We start from the raw sequence: 20936 nt of genomic DNA, 5'->3' as shown, positions 1-20936 counted from the left end.
TGTACAGGCATGAAATACGACACTTGGCTTGGTTGCCGACTGAATTGCAACACCGTTAGCAAGATTGGTGTTGTTTAGCATCAGTGGAAGCTATGTGGCACACATATTTCTATAAGCAGATTTTGATGTTCTGTTCCCAGACTATGCTGACAAGATAATTCTTTCTTTTATAAAGTGAGTTCAGCAAATTACAAGATGTAAAATCCCAAAGAAAACATTTTCGTTCCCTAGGTCTAATTATAAAAGGAGGAGACTATATTAGATAATCTCAAACTTTCATTGCAATAAGTCTTATGAATTTAAAAGGTCTAACAGAAAACAAACTTAAAAACACAAAAGGTGGCCCAGTGGTTAATGGAACTAACCTGATGATGCAAATCTGATGATTTGAATTTAATCCTGGGAAATAATATAAAGGCAGTAGGAGAGAAACAGCTTCACAAAGCTGTCCTCTGGCCCCCACATGTATACCATGCTAAGCACACATATCATAAAACACTGGGCTAGAGAGAAGGCTGAGCAGATAAGAGCACTTGCTATACCTACAGAGGATCTAGAATTTGGGTTCCCATCACACACACAGTAATTTACAACCAACTATAATTCCAGTTCCAAGGGATCTGACACCCTCTTCTGACCAGTATGGGTAGCAAGTACACATATGCTGTACACTCACAGACAAAACACTCACACATATAAAGTTAAAAAAGAAAACTAAGCTTGTAAATCATGTGTAAGGCTGGGTGATAGTGGTGCACACATTTAATGTCAGCACTCGGGACGCAGAAGCAGGCAAATCTCTGAGTTCAAGGCCAGCCTGGTCCACAGAGTGAGTTCCAGGATTGCAAGAGCTATACAGAGAAACCCTGTCTCAAAAAATCATTAGAAAACAAGACAAATAAATAGGAAATGCATGTACGATTTCACCTGTATCTATAACAACAAAACAGAACACATGAAGTTGAGAGGCAGAAATAATGTGTTGGGGGACTATGGGAATGGATTTTATCAAACATATTGTATATATGTATGACATTCTTAAATAGTAAAAAAAAATAAACACATTAAGGTAAAACAAGGAAGAAATGTTTACTGAATATCAGAAATGATTAGCAACTATAAGCTGGGTTTTGTAAATGTGTACACAGCTTTGAGGGTAGGGTGCTCCTGGCTGATAATGGCTTACCTGTTGCCACCAGTGATGCATGCAGCGCAGGTTCCGGTTGGCTGCTCATTCTGCTCGTAGTAATGAGCATCCACATGTGCTTCAGCAGCTTTACTCTTCAGAATCTCCCCAAATTTATCTATCCCAATGCATCCAAAGAATGTTGCTGCTTTGTGGGGCTCCTGAATCATCCACTGAAAAGTGAGACCAGAAATGATGGAGTGAGTCAAAAACAGTACAGATAATTCAGGACTCTTGCCATGGATGGTGGCTTCAAAACCATAACAACCTTAGCATTTTACTCTACTAGATGAGGAATAGATGTAGAGTGGACCAGTTTAGTGGGGGAACAAGAGAAGAGTGTATTAGAAGTCAGAAGTTCAAATGCTATTTCTTTACAGAAAAATCAAAGTTCAGTGTCAATAAAATGAGCTAGCACAGCGTTTTCTGGAAAACACAGACCCCACTTTGATGACTGTTTCCATATCATATCTGCCCCTGACTAGTTGTGGTATTAACATGTCACTTGATACTTCAATCTTTCCCCCCCTAAATTTTTTGTTGTTGTTGTTACACACAAAAAATTGTAGCCCAGGCTGACTTAGAACACAGGCTAACCTCAAACTCACAGCAGTGCTCCTGCCTCACTCAGCATCTTTAATTCTGGGACTATAGACATGAATCACCATCTTGGCATCACTTAAACCTGTCTACAGCTTACTTCTGTCATCTGTAAAAATGGGGAAGTGATAAAAACATGCTTCATAAGGTAGCTGAAGACTAACTCAGATAACAAAGGCTAATGTATACGCAAAGCTGAGCTTAATATCCACAAAAAAACAAGCAATGGCTATCAGCTGTTATAATCAATATTTTTATACTTTTTGAAATAATTCATCCATAAATTATACTAAAACATGTCCGTGCTTAATACCATTAAAATGATGAATACTAAAAGTTATGGCTGAGCATAGTGGTTTATGACTGCAATTCCAACACCTGGGAGATGGAGGCAGGAGAATCAGAAGCAAATTTGAGAACTGCTGAGGTTCTATGAGACTGTCTTATCCCTGCACCCCTCTCCTTCCCCAAAAGAAAGAAAAAGACTGAGGGTGGACTTGGTGCTCTCATCACAGAAGCTACTTTTTGAAGCAGAGTGCAATTATTTAAGGCAACAAACATAAAATTGTATACTGTGACATGCAGAGCTAAAAATGAGACATCTATATCATACACCTTATCTCATGGCTCAGGGATGTTTGAGGAACAGCATGTACATGATGAGAGGGCTGTTGTACACAAACACTCATGATGGCTATTACTGAGTGAATAAGACCAGCAGGCGCTCAAACCTGTCAAAATAGTAGTTCTGATAAGGGAAGGGTTCATGAAGCCCCACCCCTATTTGAGGACCCAAGGGCAACTGATTGCTGTTGGGAGAGGAGCAGTCAGCTTTCTCTAGGGATGCTGGCTGGAGAGGCTGCTCAAGCTCTAGCAGATACATGGTCCTATACTCTTGCTTGTATGGATGAGAAAGAGAGAGAGAGAGAGAGAGAGAGAGGCAGGGAGGGAGGGAACACACATGGAGTGAGGGCAAAAAGTGGTAGTGAGTTAGGGCAGGAATGGGGGGATTTGATGAAAAAACATATGCATGCATGAATATTAAAAATTTTAAAGATAGAAATGTTAAAATTCTAACTACAAATCTCATCATGTCATTAAAGTGATTCTTATAAACTCAAGCATTTTTGTTATAAATGATTCATAATGGATTTCTGTTAATATGCATGGTTTCCTTTGATTTGAACTCTTTAAATTAACAAATTAGCTCAAGTCCCTAAGGCTTCTCATCTTTTATTAGTGGTTCTAAAGAGACCATCTTTCTTTGCTTCAAATATAGTTGTTAAAATTCTCCGTATATTATGTTAAAAAAAAAAAGGTACCAACATGGGGGCTGGAGAGATGGCTTAGGGTTAAGAACACTTGCTGAGGACCCAGGTTCAATCTTCAACACCCACATTGCAGCTCACAATCACTTATAATTCTAATCCAGGGTATCCAATGCCTTCTTCTGACCCCCACACGTATTTACATGCTCATGACGCAGACACACATGAAAACAAAACACTTATACAGACAAAATAAAAATACATTTTTAAAATAAAAAGCACCAACATAGATTTTGATAAATGTATTTTAAATAATGAATATAAAGATGTATATATACATACATATCCAATTAGATATGTACACACATATATTTGAGGGTTAAAGGAATGAGGACATAAACAAAAGATAAAGAAAGCTGCAGAAGTGACATATGCTAGTTGCCTGATGACAAGGAATTCTATTTCTAGAGATTAAGTCTAAAAATGCACACACAACATTACAGATATAAATATTTATTTATATTTTATCCAAAATGAAATAATGTTTCAAATAACAAAATCTATGACTAGAAGACTTGTTGAATAAATTGGATGAATCTGTTTTATAGAAACCCAAACCCACACACAAAACCATGGGAGGGCTTAGAGAACAATTCATCTAAGTAATTCTAGCACTTAGGAGATAGATGCTCCAAGATGGAGAATGGGAGGTCTTTTTGGGATAAAGAATGAGTTCAAAGTTAGCCTGAACAAAACCCAATCTTAAAAACTGGGAGTGTAGCTTAATGGCACTTGTCTAGCCATGTATAAAGCCAAAAGTTTCAATCTCCTGCAGAGCAACAAAACCCCAAACATAAAGGAACCAAGTGTGTAGACTATTTTCTAGGATATCTTGTGAAACTAGAAAAGGTTTAAGGGAAAGAAAACTCAGAAGTAAAAACATCCTGGGGAAGCTTCCAGACACTGACTGTGTCAATGTTTTCTAAGGAATTACAACAACACAAGTCAAATAAAACCAAAGTAAATAACTATGACTACAGCAAACTTGAGACCTACTACACAGCAAAAGGAGCAATCAATGCAGTAAAAGTGCAGCTGAACATCTGACGAGAGGTCTGTATCAAGAACACCTAAGAAACGTCTACAACACCTCAGTGACAAACACTTTGACTGAAACATGGCCAAAGGTATGGAACACCTGTGCTTTTAGTTACCCAAATGGCCAATAAGCACATGAAGACGCTCAAAAGCGATACTCATCTGTGAAATGAAAAATCAAGAGCACAATCAAAAGATATTTAACAGTGTCTTGAATGTCACTAAGAAAAGAGTAGAAAATAAGTGTTGTTGGGATTGTGGGTAAATTACTCTGGTGCTGTGGACAAATAGAACACAAAACATGAAATGTCCATGCACAGACATCTCTGATACTAGATAGTAGGTAGGGTAAGCCTGTGACCTCTGACAGAAGGGAGATAAGAGGACCCTGATGGGTCTGAACACCTACTTATGCCCTGGCTCAGGGAACAAGAAGCCTAGCACCCGCACTGAAATTAGTGCATACCAAAAAGCACTGAAAGATATACAGGAAAACAAATTGTGAAAAATTAAACAATGATCTAAAATTTATAGTGACTCTTAAAATTCTGGGTACATATATCCTGTGCATGTTTCAGCAATAAAAGAAATAAGGAATCCACATAAACGCTCTTGAATAAAAAATATGAACATAAGCAGGGTGGTACATATCTGTGTAATCCTAACATTTAAAGTACAAGCGAGAAGATTGGGAGTCATCTTTGGCTGCACAGTCTGTAGTTAGAAAGCAGTGGTTTTCAACCTGTGGTCATAACCCATTTGGGGTTTAAATAATCCTTTCATAGGGTTTGTATATCAGATAATCTGCACATCAGATATTTATATGACAATGCATAACCATAGCAAAATTATATTTATGACGAAGTGACAAAAATAAATTTATGGTAGGAGATCATCACAGCATGAGGGACTTTATTCAAGGGTGGCAGCTTTAGGAAAGTTGAGAACCACTGTGCTAGAGGACACAGAATGTGGGAGATTAATTTCTCCAACTATGTAGCCTTTGGGAAGCTGTCATCTACACTGAGTGAGACTTTTCAGTGACACTTCCACAAGTAACCCTCAGCCATGCTCTTACAAGCAAGCCCCATAAACTCATTGGTTTATCAAACTGTACTTTGATGAAATCATTACTTCTATCTGTCATTGCTCTCCTATCTGGGTGAACAGATGATTATGTCTCCCAAGAAAGGTAGCACAACAAAGACACATAGTTTGAATGCAATCTCAGCCAATGCCTCAGTAGGATATAAGGGAATTAAAGGCTTGATTCCATAACCAAACAAATATGGGAAAGGAGTTCGATAGGCAATAGACAGGAAGTTTATCACTCTGAGAGATATCAGCGATGCTAAAGCCTAAATTCTTCAATTATAAAATGTAAGATCTTATGGATATTATAAGAATCAGAAACGCCTAACTAGTCATTATTGGTATAAATACCTGAATTTGTTTAATTTGACTTAAATAAAAATTGAAACAGTAAAATATTCCTAGAAAACACCCAGGAGAGGCATTAATTGCAACGAAGTTATCAAAAATGGCTTTTGAAGATGTATGACATCATTATTTTCTGTAACAGATATACCGAATCTTTGGAACTGACAAGAACGGACTTCAAAGAAAGGCACATAGCAGAGCGCACAGTGTGTTTTATAAATCAAGAAATCCCATTTCTTAAGAAATTAGTTCCAACCAAAAAAATACTAATTTTTCTAATAGTAGCTTGTGGGCACTGCCAAACTCCCACAGCCTCAGGCCCAGACAGATTATCAGCAATTCACCCATTATGTGACCTTGAAATGTGAGTACTGTTTTTTAATCACAAAACTAGCAAATAAATTTGTCTTTGCAAGGCATCCCTGAAGTCACCAGAAGGAATGTTGCGGTCTAACACTAAAGGGAAGATCTGGGGGAGCAGCTCTTGCTGTGTCTGACAGATATCATTGGGCTGCCATTGAAAAAGTAACCCATGCTGTGGAAGGGACCTCATTGTTGCAGCAGGGTGACATGGTGTGGGTTTGCTACAGGATCATAGGGGGCCTACAAGGGCACAGATTGGGAAACAAGAGCACATGTTAGCCAAAACTAATAAAAAAGGTAACCAAAGGAATATCAGAAGTGTAATAACAGAGCAACTATATAGGACGGATAATCAAGCGGGAAATATTGGCTTAGGCAGGATAATTAACTGTCACTTGACGAAGTGTAGGCACAGTCTATAGATACAACAAAGCACACAGAGGCTTCTCACCAATAAGTAAGATTGTCAAACTTAATACCTACTAATACAAGGAACCACACAGAGTAAATTTACAACCGAATTTAAATAGTTGCTGAATAAATGGCATATTAAGTTACACATTAAGAGTCTTCTACAACATAGCCAAAGATTTCTATTAATATTAACTTCACCTTTCAGGTGAATTCTCTTTTCATCCAATTGCAATATTTAGGAAAATATAACTGTCAATGATGCCTGAGAGCCATAACTTTTAAGATAATGCCATATGCTTTAATTTAATTCATAATTAAATGATGAAGAATGGCACCTAGATACTAAACTAATAGTTGAAAAGTAAGTCATCTCCTAACAACTTTTAACTTTTCATCAACCATTGCATAAACTTTTGGCAAGTTATTATTTCCTCTCCAGCACATACCACTCACACTGAACAAACCCTGTGCTGATGTGTTTTGCATGAAAACCTCAAGCAGAATACAGAAAACAGAAGGGAAAGCTCCCTCATCTCCATAGCACTGAAGAATCAAAGAAAAAGGAAGAGATAGGAGATACAGTGGAACAAAAAAGCTAAAACTCTGTATTCCAGGAAGGATTTTGATAGTTTTTTAATACAAAATTGTAACCCTTTACAGCCCTTTACAGTTAAATGATGGTTTAAAAATAATAATTTGTTTTTTTGTTTTATTTAAATAGGGTGTTCCTACATAGCCCAAATCAAGCCCAGAACTGACTATATATAGCCCAGGGTGGTCTCAAATGAACAAAATCCTCCTGCCTCAGTCTTTTGAGAGTTGGAATGATAAATATGTATCCTGGCTTGACAGTACATTTTATGAAGGTAAACTCAAGCAATTTCAAATGAAAGGAGGTGATAGGCACCAATAAGTGTACCAAAACTTAAAGAAATTTTAATTCTATACCTATTCCTCATAATTTAAAAATAATTATTAAAATCAGAATTTCCTTCATATATATTCAAATATGTTTTTCAGATAACTTAAGAAAAATTAGCTAAAATTAAATATCAAAGACTTGCCTAACAATGCTGGGCTTTTTTTGGGGGGGGGGGGCAATGATTACTTAGAACAAAAGTTGTGAGCTAAATTAATGAGCATTTGGAAGGGGTTGGCCCTTGATGGCAGAACATTTCTTAGTGTGTCATCAGGCCTCCAGCTCAATATCCAGGATCACAAGAAACAAAATAAGAATTAAAATTTTGAATACTTAGTGTGTGCAGTGTGTCAATAGTGATTTGTGTATTATTTTACCTCCTAAACCCTAAACATAAGGTCCCCAGACTTATTCTGTTCTCTATGTGAAGACTTGGACAGGGGAGGATGACAGCAAGCATGACCGACTTCAGAATGTGTCCCTTCAACCATCACCCTTGGTACAGAGCAGTGGTTCTCAACCTGCCTAAGGCTGTGACCCTTTAATACAGTTCCTGAGGTTGTGGTGACCCCAACCAGAAAATTATTTTCATTGTTACTTAAGAACTGTAAATTTGCTACTATTATGAATCATGACGTAAGTATCTGTGTATTCCAATGGTCTGACGTAACTCCTGTGAAATGGTTGTTTGACCCACACAAGGGTTGAGTTGCACAGGTTGAGAATCACTGACATAGAGTGAGGGGAAGGTGAGGAAAACATGGTAGGGTTGGAGAGAAAGTGGTTAGAAGCACGTACTGCTCTCTCAGAGGACACAAGTTAGGTTCCCAACACTCACATCAGACAGGTCACAACCACATTTAAATCCAAGTCCATGGGATCTGACACCATTGGCCCCTGCAGACACCTGCACTCATGTGCATATACCCACCTACAGATAAATGAAAATAATAAAAGGTGAAAGATGTACATAATCTAAAGAGAAGAGGAGTCAGAGGGGTCTAGGACATCACGAGAACATGGTCCACAAAAATCAACTAAGCAGGGCTGATGGAGACTCCCAGAGCCTACAGGTCCACCTGAGATCATCTACAAATATGCTATAGTGGTGTAGCTTGCTGTTCTTGTGAGACTCAGAACAATGAGAGTGTGTGTGTTGGGGGGGGTGTCTGACTTTTCCCTGCTCTTGGAACTCTTTTCTTTCATCACTCAGCCTGGATATGAGGGTTTGTGTCTGGCCTTACTGTCACTTGTTATGCCGTGCTGAGATCCCTGAAAGACATGCTCTTTTCTGAAGGGAAATGGAGGAGGAACGGATCTGAGGGAAGGAAGAGATGGCAGTAGGGGGACTGGGAGTAGTGGAGGGAGAGGAAGCTACAGTCCAGAAGTAATGTATGAGAGAAGATTAAAAAACAAAAGTATTTTTTGTTGTTGTTTTGATTCTTCAAGACAGGGTTTCGAGACAGGCTGGCCTCGAACTCACAGAGATCTGCCTGCCTCTGCCTCCAGAATGTGTTACCACCAGCTGGCTTTATTTGGGGGGAGGGAGGTAAAAAATTTTTTAAAAAGAAAAGCACCATGGAAGAGTGCTATCAGACAGAGTGCACAACAGGCTTAGAAAGGAGTAATTATATGACTTTGCACAGGTAACTCACTCTCTAGCCGTTATTGTCCTTAACCACAGGCCACATAAAATTACAATGATGTTCTAGGGCTCTATCATAGCTATACAAAATACAGGAAGATATACTATATGAAAGATCAATCACCATAAAATTTGATGATAGCAAACTGAAACTATGTTAGTGGGAACAGTTGATGAGCAAACCTTCAGAGAAAACTAAGTGGTCCTTTGAAGTAAAGATGTCACTAAGATGCATCTGCCCAGAAATCCTAGAAAATCTGAGAAAGCAGGTAACTAACAACCAAGGAACAAGAAAAGCACTGAGACACATCTTCCTTCTCCTTTACTATCTTTAGCACGCACTTTATGAAAGCAAAAACCCCAAGGCAGTAAACATCTGCTCCTCAACACGTATCAGCAGCAACATCAGAAACACGAGGCAAAGGTCAAGTCAAAGTTTATTGACGAAGATGAACTGTGACAGCCTCTATTAAATTACCCTTCCTTCAAGGTGTATGTGATCAAAGCAGCAAAGATACTTTCACTCAGTCGCATAACAAGCTATTTGTTGAGACTGAAACATCTGGCCACTATCTTCAAACACTGCAATTTCATGCACAGTTAGCATTAGGGCACATTTCTCCTCTTCCTACAGGGTCCATAAGAGCAGCACATACGGCTGATCATTTCATTCAAAAAGGAACTCAATTCAAGGCATTACACACAATCGCCTGCGCTTTATGGTGTTTTAAGTCTACCTGCCACCGTTTTCCGTCATCACTGCTGACTGCTGCTCCCTTCCACTCTAAAAGCCTGTACATATGACAGAGCACTTAAAGCTTAGCGGCTTTCCTGAACAAGGAAATCTATACAGTACCAAGTCATTTTCTATTATCAAGAACACACAATATATTAAACTATTCATCATTTTATTTAACAAATAGCTAGTACAGATTAGTAAAGTAACATTTTTAAATACTGCCTGTGTGTAGCATGCATGTGTGAACATGGTTGTATGGTGGTTTTCCACATGTGTACACATGTGGAGGCTAGAACTTGAGTGTCTTCCTCTATTGCTCTCTACTTTATTTTTTGAGACAGGTTCTCTCACTAAACCTGGAGTTTGCCATTTCAGCTAAAATAGCAATTGAGCTGTTAGAAATCACTTGTTTCAAGCACTCTAGTCTCCACTGGGATACAGAAGCATGCTGCCTGACTTGTATGTGGGTGCTGGGACCCTAAGTCAGGTTTGAATGCTTCTATACCAAACACTACACCCACTGAACCATCTCCCCCAAACAGAAATCAATTCAAATATGTGACTTTGGTAACAGTATACTTATGAGGGTATATAATTGTCAAGTAAAATAAATAATACCAAAACAGTACATAGATATTTAAATTGATTTTAGGGCTGATGAGACGGCTCAGCGTGTAAAGGTGCTTAGCCACCAAGCCGGATGATCTGAGTTTAAGCCCTGGGATATACAACAGGGAGAAACAAAGTCCTACAAGATGTCATCCGACCTCCTCACATAAGGCATGGCACAAATGTGCCCACATGCAGAAATGAAAATTTTTTTAAAATTAATTTTAGTGGGGATGGTCAGAATATTTTAAGTTGATAAAGAATAATCCTGTACTAGAAAGAATCAGGATGCCACAATTTTATCAATCACATATGCTGAGAATTTTCCACTTGAAAGTCATGCATTTGTTGCCATGGTAGCAGAGTTCTTTCTAGAGTATTTACAGTAGTCAACCTGAACTCACACCATATATTCCTCTGGGGTTATAGCTTCAGGGATAACTGGGGTGGGAATGGGGCTCATGCAAAGCTTCTATTTCACATTTCCCTGACAAGTTTCCTCACAGCATGACTAAGGAGAGCTATTTTAGAAAATTTAGGGATTTGTCTTCCTAGTCAATAACAGTAGACAGGGTTTGAATGAACAAATATTCTTGTAGTAAATGTCACTCATGATCATTTGACTACAGTAATATAATGACTAGTAAAGAAAAGAGAATATCAGATTCACAAGGTTGGACTGACATTCAAGTAAGAGAGAATGTCCTGAACTGCAACAGTGAACACAATGTAGATACTTTGTTTGTACATTTTTTCATTAAGTCAGTCAGTCAATTCAATCTGATGACATTTATAGGATATGTTCTAGGGTTAGGCACCGTGTTGTCATAGGAACACACACTATGAAGTCACTTTCTTATGTCATGGAGATTCTAAATACCTGTAAAAGCAAAGAAACAAGAAAATAGATACGTCAGGCTTGGTGATGCATGCCTGGTGGCCACAGCACTTAGGACATCAGCTTGGCAGCGAAACCTGAGGGCCTGAGTTTAATCCCTGAGACTCAAACAGGAAAAATTTCACTTCTCCAAGTTATCCTATGTCTGCTACACAAGTACCATGACATGTAAGTAACCACCCCCACTTTGGGAGCCCACAAAAGTGGATCTGTACCACCTTGACTAAAGGTCAGGAGTTTAAGACTATTCTCGCTCCTTCAAGGTTATTGACTGGAGATTTGACTTAAGGTATGGCTACTAATAGGATATCTCGATAGCTAGGGAATGGTTACTTGGTGTTTTGGGTATTAAGATGGTAATCACTTAGTTTATTCCTTATATCATGATAAAAAAAGTCTTTTGCTTTCTTCCCCCTTTTTGGATTGGGATATTTAAAGATCATAATACATTCAGTACTCACTGGACTGCCCTACTGGTACTATCCTATGTATCTGTATCTCTTATATCTGTTTATTCTGCCTAGCATTTTTAATCCACACGCCCCTACCCTGGAACCTATGAACCCATCGAGGCTGGACCCCGACAGATGTCGCCCCAACATGTGGCTACAATACCACCATACACACATAAATAAATGTAAAACAAACAAAACAAAACACAAACCCAATCAATTACAAAAATGGGTAAAGATTACCAAGTAGAAAAACAGCTAAGGAAAATGCAGGAGAGGGACCAAGAAAGGTAAGGTAGGCATAAAATATGTAAATATGTAGATAAGAGAATCAGAGTAAATTTAAGGAACTTCCTGAACCAAAAGAGACAGTGCTCTTCTTCTTTCTTCAATGTTAGATAAGACTTTCACATTAATATAACGGAACAGCAGTACAGCTAATAAAAGGCAAAAATGAAATTAAAAAAAAAAGAAAACAGGTTCTAGATTACGTAGGTCTTGGTATAGTAAGGATGTAAATTTTATTCAGACTGTAATAGGATATTGAATGATTGTCAAATGTAAGCATTTCTTTTGCTATTTCATATAACAGGATCAAGGAAGGGTGTTAGTCACAGTGCACATCTAGTTCAATGGGAAAGTTTTATTTGAGCTTCAACTGCTTTTCCTAATCCCACTGCTACTGCCCATCACAACAGTTTCCTAATCTCCTTGCTATCAGTTCTAGGTACATACAAATATCACCATCATTTAAACACATGAGAGTACATCATTCATCTGTTCAAAACTCTGAAATGCTGCCCGCTCAGAAAGAGGCAAAGTCTAAGAGGCTCTTCTGGCACTCAAAGTCACTGGGACTGCCTCTTAGCCTCAACTTGGTCTCCTAATAAGAATATTTCATTGCAACCACACTGAACTGAGGGGTTTGAAGCTTGGCAAGTACACTCCTTTAGCAAGCATTGTCCCTTTCCTGGATAGGATCAGTGGATACAGTGATCCTATCTTTACTTTAAACTCTATTTAGATCATACCTCCTCAATGAAATATTATCTTATAAAGTGTTCCCTTTAGTTCAATATTCCCATGCTTTTTTCCCCCTACTTTTTGTCCTTATTCCTTATCATTTTAAAATTAACAGACCTGATAGATGACTGAGCAATTAAGTATGACTGATAGAAAATCAGGTGTTTGAATTCTAGCATTCAACAAGCTGGCTGTCCTGAACATGGTGGTAACTCCAGCTCTGAGGGATCCAACACCTTCTTTTGGCCTCTACACTCAACCACATACACAGATAGGCAAATAAATAAATGAATGAATAATTGTTTGCATTTAATTGGTATTTGTGTGTTCATATAGTGTCATGCAAAGTGTGGAAGTTAGAGGACAACTTGCAGTCTGTCCCCTCCTTGCCTCCCACTGGCACTTACGGCCTTCTAATCTACTTCTGTTTACAACCATTATCTTATCTTCTCCCCTAACAAAATATGAGGCTCATTAAATCAGGATCTTGTAAAAGGCCCCCATAATCTCACAGGGAGTGGCACAACTAGGAGGTGTGCCTTTGTGGGAATGAGTATGGCCTTGCTGGAGGAAGTGTGTCACTATGGGGGCAGGCTCTGAGGTTTCCTATGCTCAGCATACTGCCCCAGTGCCTCAGTCGAATTCTTATTGCCACACCCAATAAACAGTTTCTTTAGAAGAGTTGTGGTCATGGTATATTTTCACAGCAACAGAACCCTAGCTAGGACAGTTTAAAGACTGAGTCACATATAGTCCATACTGGCACTAAAAACACCATGAAGTGACTATGCACTTCCGATCTTCCTGTCTCTACTATCCAAGAGCTAAGAATACAAGTGTGTCCCAGGAATAAGTGAATGCTAGAAAACTGGAAAAATGGGCCCTGGTTACTTAGTTTTTAAACATAAATGAAAACACATGGGACTCTTTCAATTTTTCCATCACATTTATTTACTTACCTATTATGTACATGTATGTGTGGTGGTTTTGTATGCCGTAGCATATGTGTGGAGGTCAGAGAAATAAAATCTCTCCTATTATGTAGGTCCCAGAGAACAAACTCAGGCTATCAAGCTCTACAGTGCATGCCTAAATCTGCTAGCCCATGGAGTTCTTTTAGGAAAAAAATAAAATAAAAAGATCTATGTGCAGAAATTTGAAGGAGAAGTTGATACTTCAGTTATTGTATCTTAAAATCAAAACATTACTAGGCATCCAATGTGGAACCAGATTTTTGATCCAATAATATCTATTAAGATCATATTATATCTAAAACATACCTGTGAGGGAATAAGCATGATAAAAGTCTTGACAGGACTACAGCACCACAAGAAAGGCACAGTCATAAGATTCTGAAAACAGCAAGGAGTTCTACAAGTGTCAAAGAGAAATGATAGATAGGCTGATTCTTGAAGAACAAAGATTTTACCAAGTTGCAAAAAAGAAAAATAAACTGAGGTGAATTATGTTCAGAGACCTTTCTATCTTCAAAACCACACAGGAATACTCTTGTCACAGCTTACATAAGAAATGAGTGAACACCAGGTCCTTCAGAGAGTATTTGTGAAGGACTGATGCATGCCACTGACAAGCAGGCTGCAATCTGGGGCTTATATAACAATTCTGTATTTCTGAAGGGTAACTTATGACAATACACAGAATCTTGAAACAATGAGGGCAGATAATTCTACAGGTCTCTTAAAGTTCTTCAGTACTTATAAGCAAATCTGGCCTGAACTGTCTTAAGATTTAAGCGTAGCAAGAAGTCTTAAAAGACAAAGATAGTGTTTTCATTAAGAGAAGGGGTTGGGATAATTTAAAAATATGGTCATAAGGAGGCTTGACGCTGGGCGTATGCAGAGTCAGGATTCCCCAGTGTAACTAAAGCCTACGACGAGCACAGCCTGTACGAGATGAATCAGTGGAACACATGACAAAGTTGTACCCAAACTAAAAAAAAAATCCTAATTTGTCACCTTGCAAAATGCAGGGTAAAATTCTAACTACTTCCTTAAGAAAGAGGTCAAGAAAGAACAAAGGAAGACAATCCTAAAGGAGTTGCTATTACAGAAAAGAACCCAACCATAACGTAGCCCAGGAAGCCAGGAAACAGAAGGGAAAAAATTACGGAGGCAGAACTGACAAGTCCTGGGACTGAGCAGGTGAGGAAGGGAAAGTGCAGGTTGAAGGAAACTTTAATCTCTCTAACAGATGACTGATGGACAGTTCTATATGGGGAAATGTAATGTAGAAGCAAGAGCAGTACACTGAAGAACACAGGGAAAGCTGAAGGGAGTTCAATGATAAAGGGATTCATGTAGACAAAACTGCTCGAAACCTGGAAAGGTTGTGGAGCCAGACAAAACTCAGAGGGGAAAAGACAACCAACCCACAGGGTAACAGCGAATTTCAAAGAGGGGTCTCTAGAGCAGGCTGGTGACTTGCCAGGGTACTCCATGGGCAATCATACGTCCACAAGACGGCCATGGATTCACATTAACACATTCATTTTGCAAGAGGCAGTAAAATTCATAGAGGTTCATTAAACATTGACCCTCAAATGCACATTCACAGTGGCAAATGGAAAGTACAGGTGAAGGGCAAGAGTTTCCAAAGGAAAAAAACTCAGCTTAGTTTTTTTTTTTCCACACAAGTAGAAGCTTTTCACAGAGAACTATTTCTGTTTGAAATAATGGCTGTTGAGACTTACACGTTTGGCAGACATTTTCTTAGAAAAGAAAAAAGTAAGCCTGACACTTAAAAAATACTGTCAAGGATATTGCTAATAATAAAATATGAGCTTTCATTTCAAAATTATAATCAGGTAAAAGCCATATCCACCATAATGAGATTCTCAATACCTTAAGACTATATTCTTGAGATTGGTAGTGGTATTGACAATGGTGCCAAGATAGGCATAATTTAATGAATAAAAATAATCTACAAATGACCAATGCATATGGTAAGGAAAAAAACATAGATGTAAAACCTAACTATATGTATTAGATATATCTAAATTCATAAATTTAAAGCTTTCATGAGCTACAGTTTACATAACCACCTATTTAAAGTGAACAGTTCAGCAGGGTTTAAATAACCATGTTGTGCAGGAATCACATTAATTTTAGATGTTGCAAATACCACAACACCTGCAAAAACAAAACATAAACCAGCAAATGAGTTGGTTCCATCATTTCCGTATTACGAATAGTGCTGCTATAACATGTGTGCAGGCAGAGGCAAACCTATTTTCTTCAATCAAGTGTCACTGGATATACGAACCACACTCCTGGGCTGCACCCATGCTCAGAAGTTCACCAACACAAAATGGACTCGGTATTTTCTGTGGTTTGTTGTTTGTTTAAGGTTTGGTGGGTATTTTTGTTTTCTTATATTTTGAGAGAGACAAAGAATATAAATGTGGGTTCCAAGGGAAAGGAATACCTGGGAGAAGAAAGATTATTCAAAATATATAAAAACTAAAAAATTAAATTGTGTACATTTTTTAACTTTCATTTTCCTTAAAGGTATTCGTAGTTCAGTGCTAGATAACTTGGCAACTCCTAACATTCAAGCTACACTTTGTAACAAACATTCTCAACAGCCGAGCATGAATGCATCCATTTATGCATAAGGTGTTTAAACTTGCTGTCATTCCGATAATAGCCACAATACACAGGTATACAAAGCTACCAAATCATGGATGACTTTAATTTCCTTGATAGTCAGTGATGCAGCCCATCCTTCCATGAACTGGTATATCTTCTTGGAAAGAAAAATCCATTGAAAGCCTTTGGCTGCTTTAAAATTGAGTTGTCATTTCACTGAGTTTTAATAAGTTTCCACATATTCAAGACAAGATATACTGTACAGAAAGCATTTAAAATTTAAATTGTTCTTTAAGCATGCGTGTGCGTGTGTGTGCTGATGGCTAAACTCACGGCTTCCTGTACACCAGGCAGACTCTCTAAACACAACTACAACTGACAGATAGAAGGAATTCTTTCAAGCACAAAATTTCACATTTGTTATTTTATTCTTTTAATCATTATATCTAAGGGTTTTTTGTTGTTATTGCCAAACTCGAGAGAAAATAGACATTTGCTTAATGGCAGCAAACTATGAAAATATTTACCTGATACTTATCAAACAACTCTGCTTAATTATAAATTAAAAACAGCACTGTCATTCATGCCTAAATATTCATCCCACATATTCACTTTGTAAGGGACTTCCAGTCATCTAGCTCTTAAGAGCACTGAACAGCATTATCAACAGAATGCCTGGGAAATATTTTAAGCAGAAACATCAGCATCAAAGACCATCGAAATACAAAAACATGGCATCAAAACACAACATGGAAAAAACATTTCTTTATGATAGCTGAAACAGGCAATCAAAGTGCATCACCAGTTTTTGAACACTGAAATAAAACAACTAAGGTCTTCCGTTGCTCTGAATGTTTGTAAATCATTGCAAAAAAAAATGGATTTACAACTAGATGAGAATTAACTACACATACACAGCATGGTCGCTGGCAAACTTCTAAGTAGGAGTTTGTAAGCATTTCAAAAATGGGGGAAACCAAACAAAACTCCTATATTTTCAGTGGATTTATGGAACTCCTAAAGTCCATTCCAACCAATGGTCCATGAACTACAGTTTAAAATCGCCATGATGGGCTGGGAGTACACCACAGTTGCACAAGAATTAGGTCACGTGTTTGGAGCCCAGAATTCCTAGTGGATGTCAAGTCTGAAGGGAGAAGAGAACGGGAAAAGACCCTCCTGCCAGGCAAGCAGTTTTCTGTTCGATTGTTCAGCATCATGGAATGACAAACAAGTAATGTTTAAACAAAACTGTGAACATAGTAAATGTCACTGAAATGTATAGTCCACAACGGTGAATTTCATGTGTAAAAGAAAGCCAAGATTGCTTTTATCCTAAATAGCATATACTACATACTATCTAGAAAAGTCTAACGAGAGTAATACAACAAACTTTGTATTTGAGAAGATTTTCAGCACAGGTTGTAGGGGAGTGTGATTGGCTGTTGGAAATATAACGGAAAAGTGTTCTTTAAAAACAAAACATAAGTGAGTACATTGGAACAGGGGTAAAAAAGAGTGTCAAAGGAGGGTTACTGGAAGTGGTGATGCCTGAGACAGTTCTACACCACTCCTGGGGAGATAAGACGAGGACGACACAAGTCCTATCTGTAGCACTCCAGCTACTCACGGGGAAACAAGAACACAAAAATGTGATGGCTTTCCGTAAGGGTTTAAGGAGTAGGAAGAGACACCCTGGAAGTCATGGAAAAGAATCAAGGTGAGTTAGGAAAGGAGGAAATGCCTGAGGGAGAGGTATCACAGTAGATACTCAAGAGACAAGAGGTTTCAATACGGTAGCGGGGTCCATCTGATTGATGCTCCACATAAGTTAGATGAGGAAAGACAGAAAGTCAGTAGCTCTGGCATCTGAAAGGTCAGAGGTGGTTCCAGTAAGTGGGCTTCAGGATGGAGTGAGAGCATTAGAGCAGACAACACACAAGGAAGAGTGAGTCACATATTCAAAAAAATCAGCTAAAGGGAGGGAAAAAACAGATTAAGAGATGCAGGAGAGGTATTTTCTTGTTTTGTGGTGATTTGGGAGGATATTTATAGCAAGGTAGAGAAGATAAGTTGAGAGGACTTAAAGAATGAGAAAAATCACAGATGACAGTTCAGATGATAAGGAAAATATATACTTCTATAACACAAATAGTGACAAGACAGCCCAATTGCGAATGTAACTAAGTGTAACTATATGCTAAGTATACTGTTAACGACTCAGTGATTGCTTACTCAGAGGAATAGAAAGGTTGTCTACTGTGAGAAGGATAGAATCTGAGCAGGAATAAATTATGATAGCAAATTCTGAAGAAAATAAGGAAAGAAGGCTGATACTAAGGTTTGAAAATGACTCTTAAAGGCACATATGCCACCAGTGTTTGGCACTGTTGTGAGGTGGCAGAATCTTTAGTAGAGAAGACATAGAGGAAGGGTCATAGGAGGGCCCCACCTCTTCCTCTACATGTCCCAGCCTTCGGTTTTTGTATTCTTGTCCTAAGCTCTGACCATGAGACACTGTGCAACAAGACCACAGACAGAAACTTGTAAAACCAGGATACTAATTTTTCCTTCTTTTCATTTTCTCAGAAATTTCATAACCTGAAAAGAATACTGAGGGCTGTTTTAGAATGGAAAACATTATTTTGCTTCTGTTATATATATGACAGCATACAACGTAGCTCGAAGATTTAAACAGTTTCCTATCTCCTGTCATGAGAAAACGTTTATGTGTATATGGAGAGGTTTCCATTACACAAGAAGAATCCTGATAAAGGAAACATTCAACTATTTTTCTGAGCACAAACTTCTTCATGGAATATTTGAATGTACCTCTGACAACAGACCTGGGAATAAATAAATGAACTGTAGTTTTGAACTAGGTACATATAATTTTAAATAAACTATTTACATATTATAGTATTAAAAGTCTATACTAGTACACAAATAAGGACTTTCCCATAAATGTTCCAAAATCACATAGGGAGTAACTTGAAATAAGAACTTAGAGATTTTGGGTATGCCTGTGCATATATTTAATCCCAGTACATATGAAGCAAAAGCAGGTAGCTCTCTGTGAGTTCGAGGCCAGCCTGGTCTAAGTGAGTCTCAGGACAGGCAGGGCTATTACACAGAGAAATCTTGTCTTGAAAAAATAAAACAAACGAACAAAAACAAAACAAAAAAAACCCAAAATTTACAAATATAAAGCAATTACATAGCAGTTAATAATAACCACCCTCTAATTATATACACATTGTGAGATAAATATAGAATTGGTTTTTGAACTTTTCAATTATAAATACATTGTGAACTGAGTCCAATATTTTACCTTACATTACAATGTCAAATATTGAGAAAAATGTCCCGCAATAATTTCACTGATTAGTAGTTAACTGTCAACTTGACCCAATTTAGACTCACTTTGGAAATAGGTATCTGTGTGTGCCTGTAGTAGACTGTCTTGACTCTGTTAGCTGATGTGGGAAAAGACGGGGAAGGAGCAGGCATCCATCTCTGCTTGCCATGTGGATGTGGTGCAAGCACAGCTTGGAGCTCCTGCTGCCTTTCCTCTCCGCCATGATGGACTGTGCCCTAAACTGTGAGCTAAAACAGCCTTTGCGTGACTTGGTTCCATCAAAGTTTTATAACAGCAACAGGAAAAGGGACTAAAGACAACAAAGTGGATGCTTTTAAACGACATTACTTTTATTAGAATCATTGTAATCAAATATACCTGTGTATTATACAAAGTTTGAATGAAAGAGTTTCACCATTAGACTGCCTGTCTCTGCCTATGAGTACTTTAATTTAACCTGCCAGGATAGGAATCAAAATCATGGACATGCAAATGGAATAAAGAATATGTATAGGGTTATGGAAAATACTAGTCATTATCATACTTTCTACTTATTTTACCTATGCAAGGTAGGGAGTATTGAAAGAAATGCAGATTTACAAATGTAGGTTTCAAATTGCAGAAACCATGGGTGTCTGCTATTTAACCAACCCTATTTGTAATCGATGGGATCAAGCCATTCACACTATGTTCCACTCATTAACTCTATCTTCACTGACAGAAGGACACAGGAATTCTAGATTAGAGATAAAGACAATTTATTATTCGTAGCACAGGAAGACCAAAAGCAATTATCTTTGGAATCATTCCCTGAGCTCAAATCCAATTGGAGCAAAGCAGCAAGAAATAGATTTTACCAGCATACACTGTGGACCACGTTTTCTTTCTTTCTTTCTTTCTTTCTTTCTTTCTTTCTTTCTTCCATTAATTTATTTATTTGTTTGTTTGATTATTGTTCTTTGGAAGCCCTCCACCCAGTTCCCAAATAAATACACAGAGATTTATTCTAATGATTGAGCATCATTTTGATATATACCCAAAAGTCATATTGCTTGCTGGGTCTTGAGGAAGGTTGTTTCCTAATTTTCTGAGAAGTGGCCACACTGACATCCAAAGGGGCTGTACCAGCTTGCATTTCCACCAGCAATGCAGAAGTGTTCCCTTTTACCCACAACCTCTCCAACGTAAGTTTTCACCAGTGTTTTTATCTTGGCAATTCTTACAGGTGTAAGATGGAATCTCAGAGTTGTTTTGATTTGCATTTCTCTGATGACTAAGGATGTTGAACATTTCCTTAAGTGTCTTTCAGCCATTTT

General features: G+C 38.0%; 1 protein-coding gene and 1 long non-coding RNA gene across 2 annotated transcripts in view; one reads left to right on the top strand and one right to left on the bottom strand.

Moving 5' to 3' along the window:
- Positions 1-20936, bottom strand: part of Adk (adenosine kinase) — a 356406-nt gene that overhangs the window by 205916 nt on the left and 129554 nt on the right. The window contains exon 5 of the mRNA XM_048426516.3: positions 1187-1359. Coding sequence (XP_048282473.2) covers positions 1187-1359 — 173 coding nt within the window. The remainder of the gene's footprint in view (positions 1-1186; positions 1360-20936) is intronic.
- LOC125395216 (uncharacterized) lies at positions 11171-19140 on the top strand. The gene is made up of 2 exons (XR_007230499.3): positions 11171-11347; positions 18852-19140. It is a non-coding gene; the product is annotated as an uncharacterized LOC125395216 (long non-coding RNA).

Source organism: Myodes glareolus, chromosome 12 (assembly GCF_982192425.1).
Source record: "Myodes glareolus chromosome 12, mMyoGla1.1, whole genome shotgun sequence".
Classification (NCBI taxonomy): Eukaryota; Metazoa; Chordata; class Mammalia; order Rodentia; family Cricetidae; genus Myodes; species Myodes glareolus.
The sequence above is the reverse complement of the archived record's forward strand: the minus strand, read 5'-3'. Positions and strand labels throughout refer to the sequence as shown.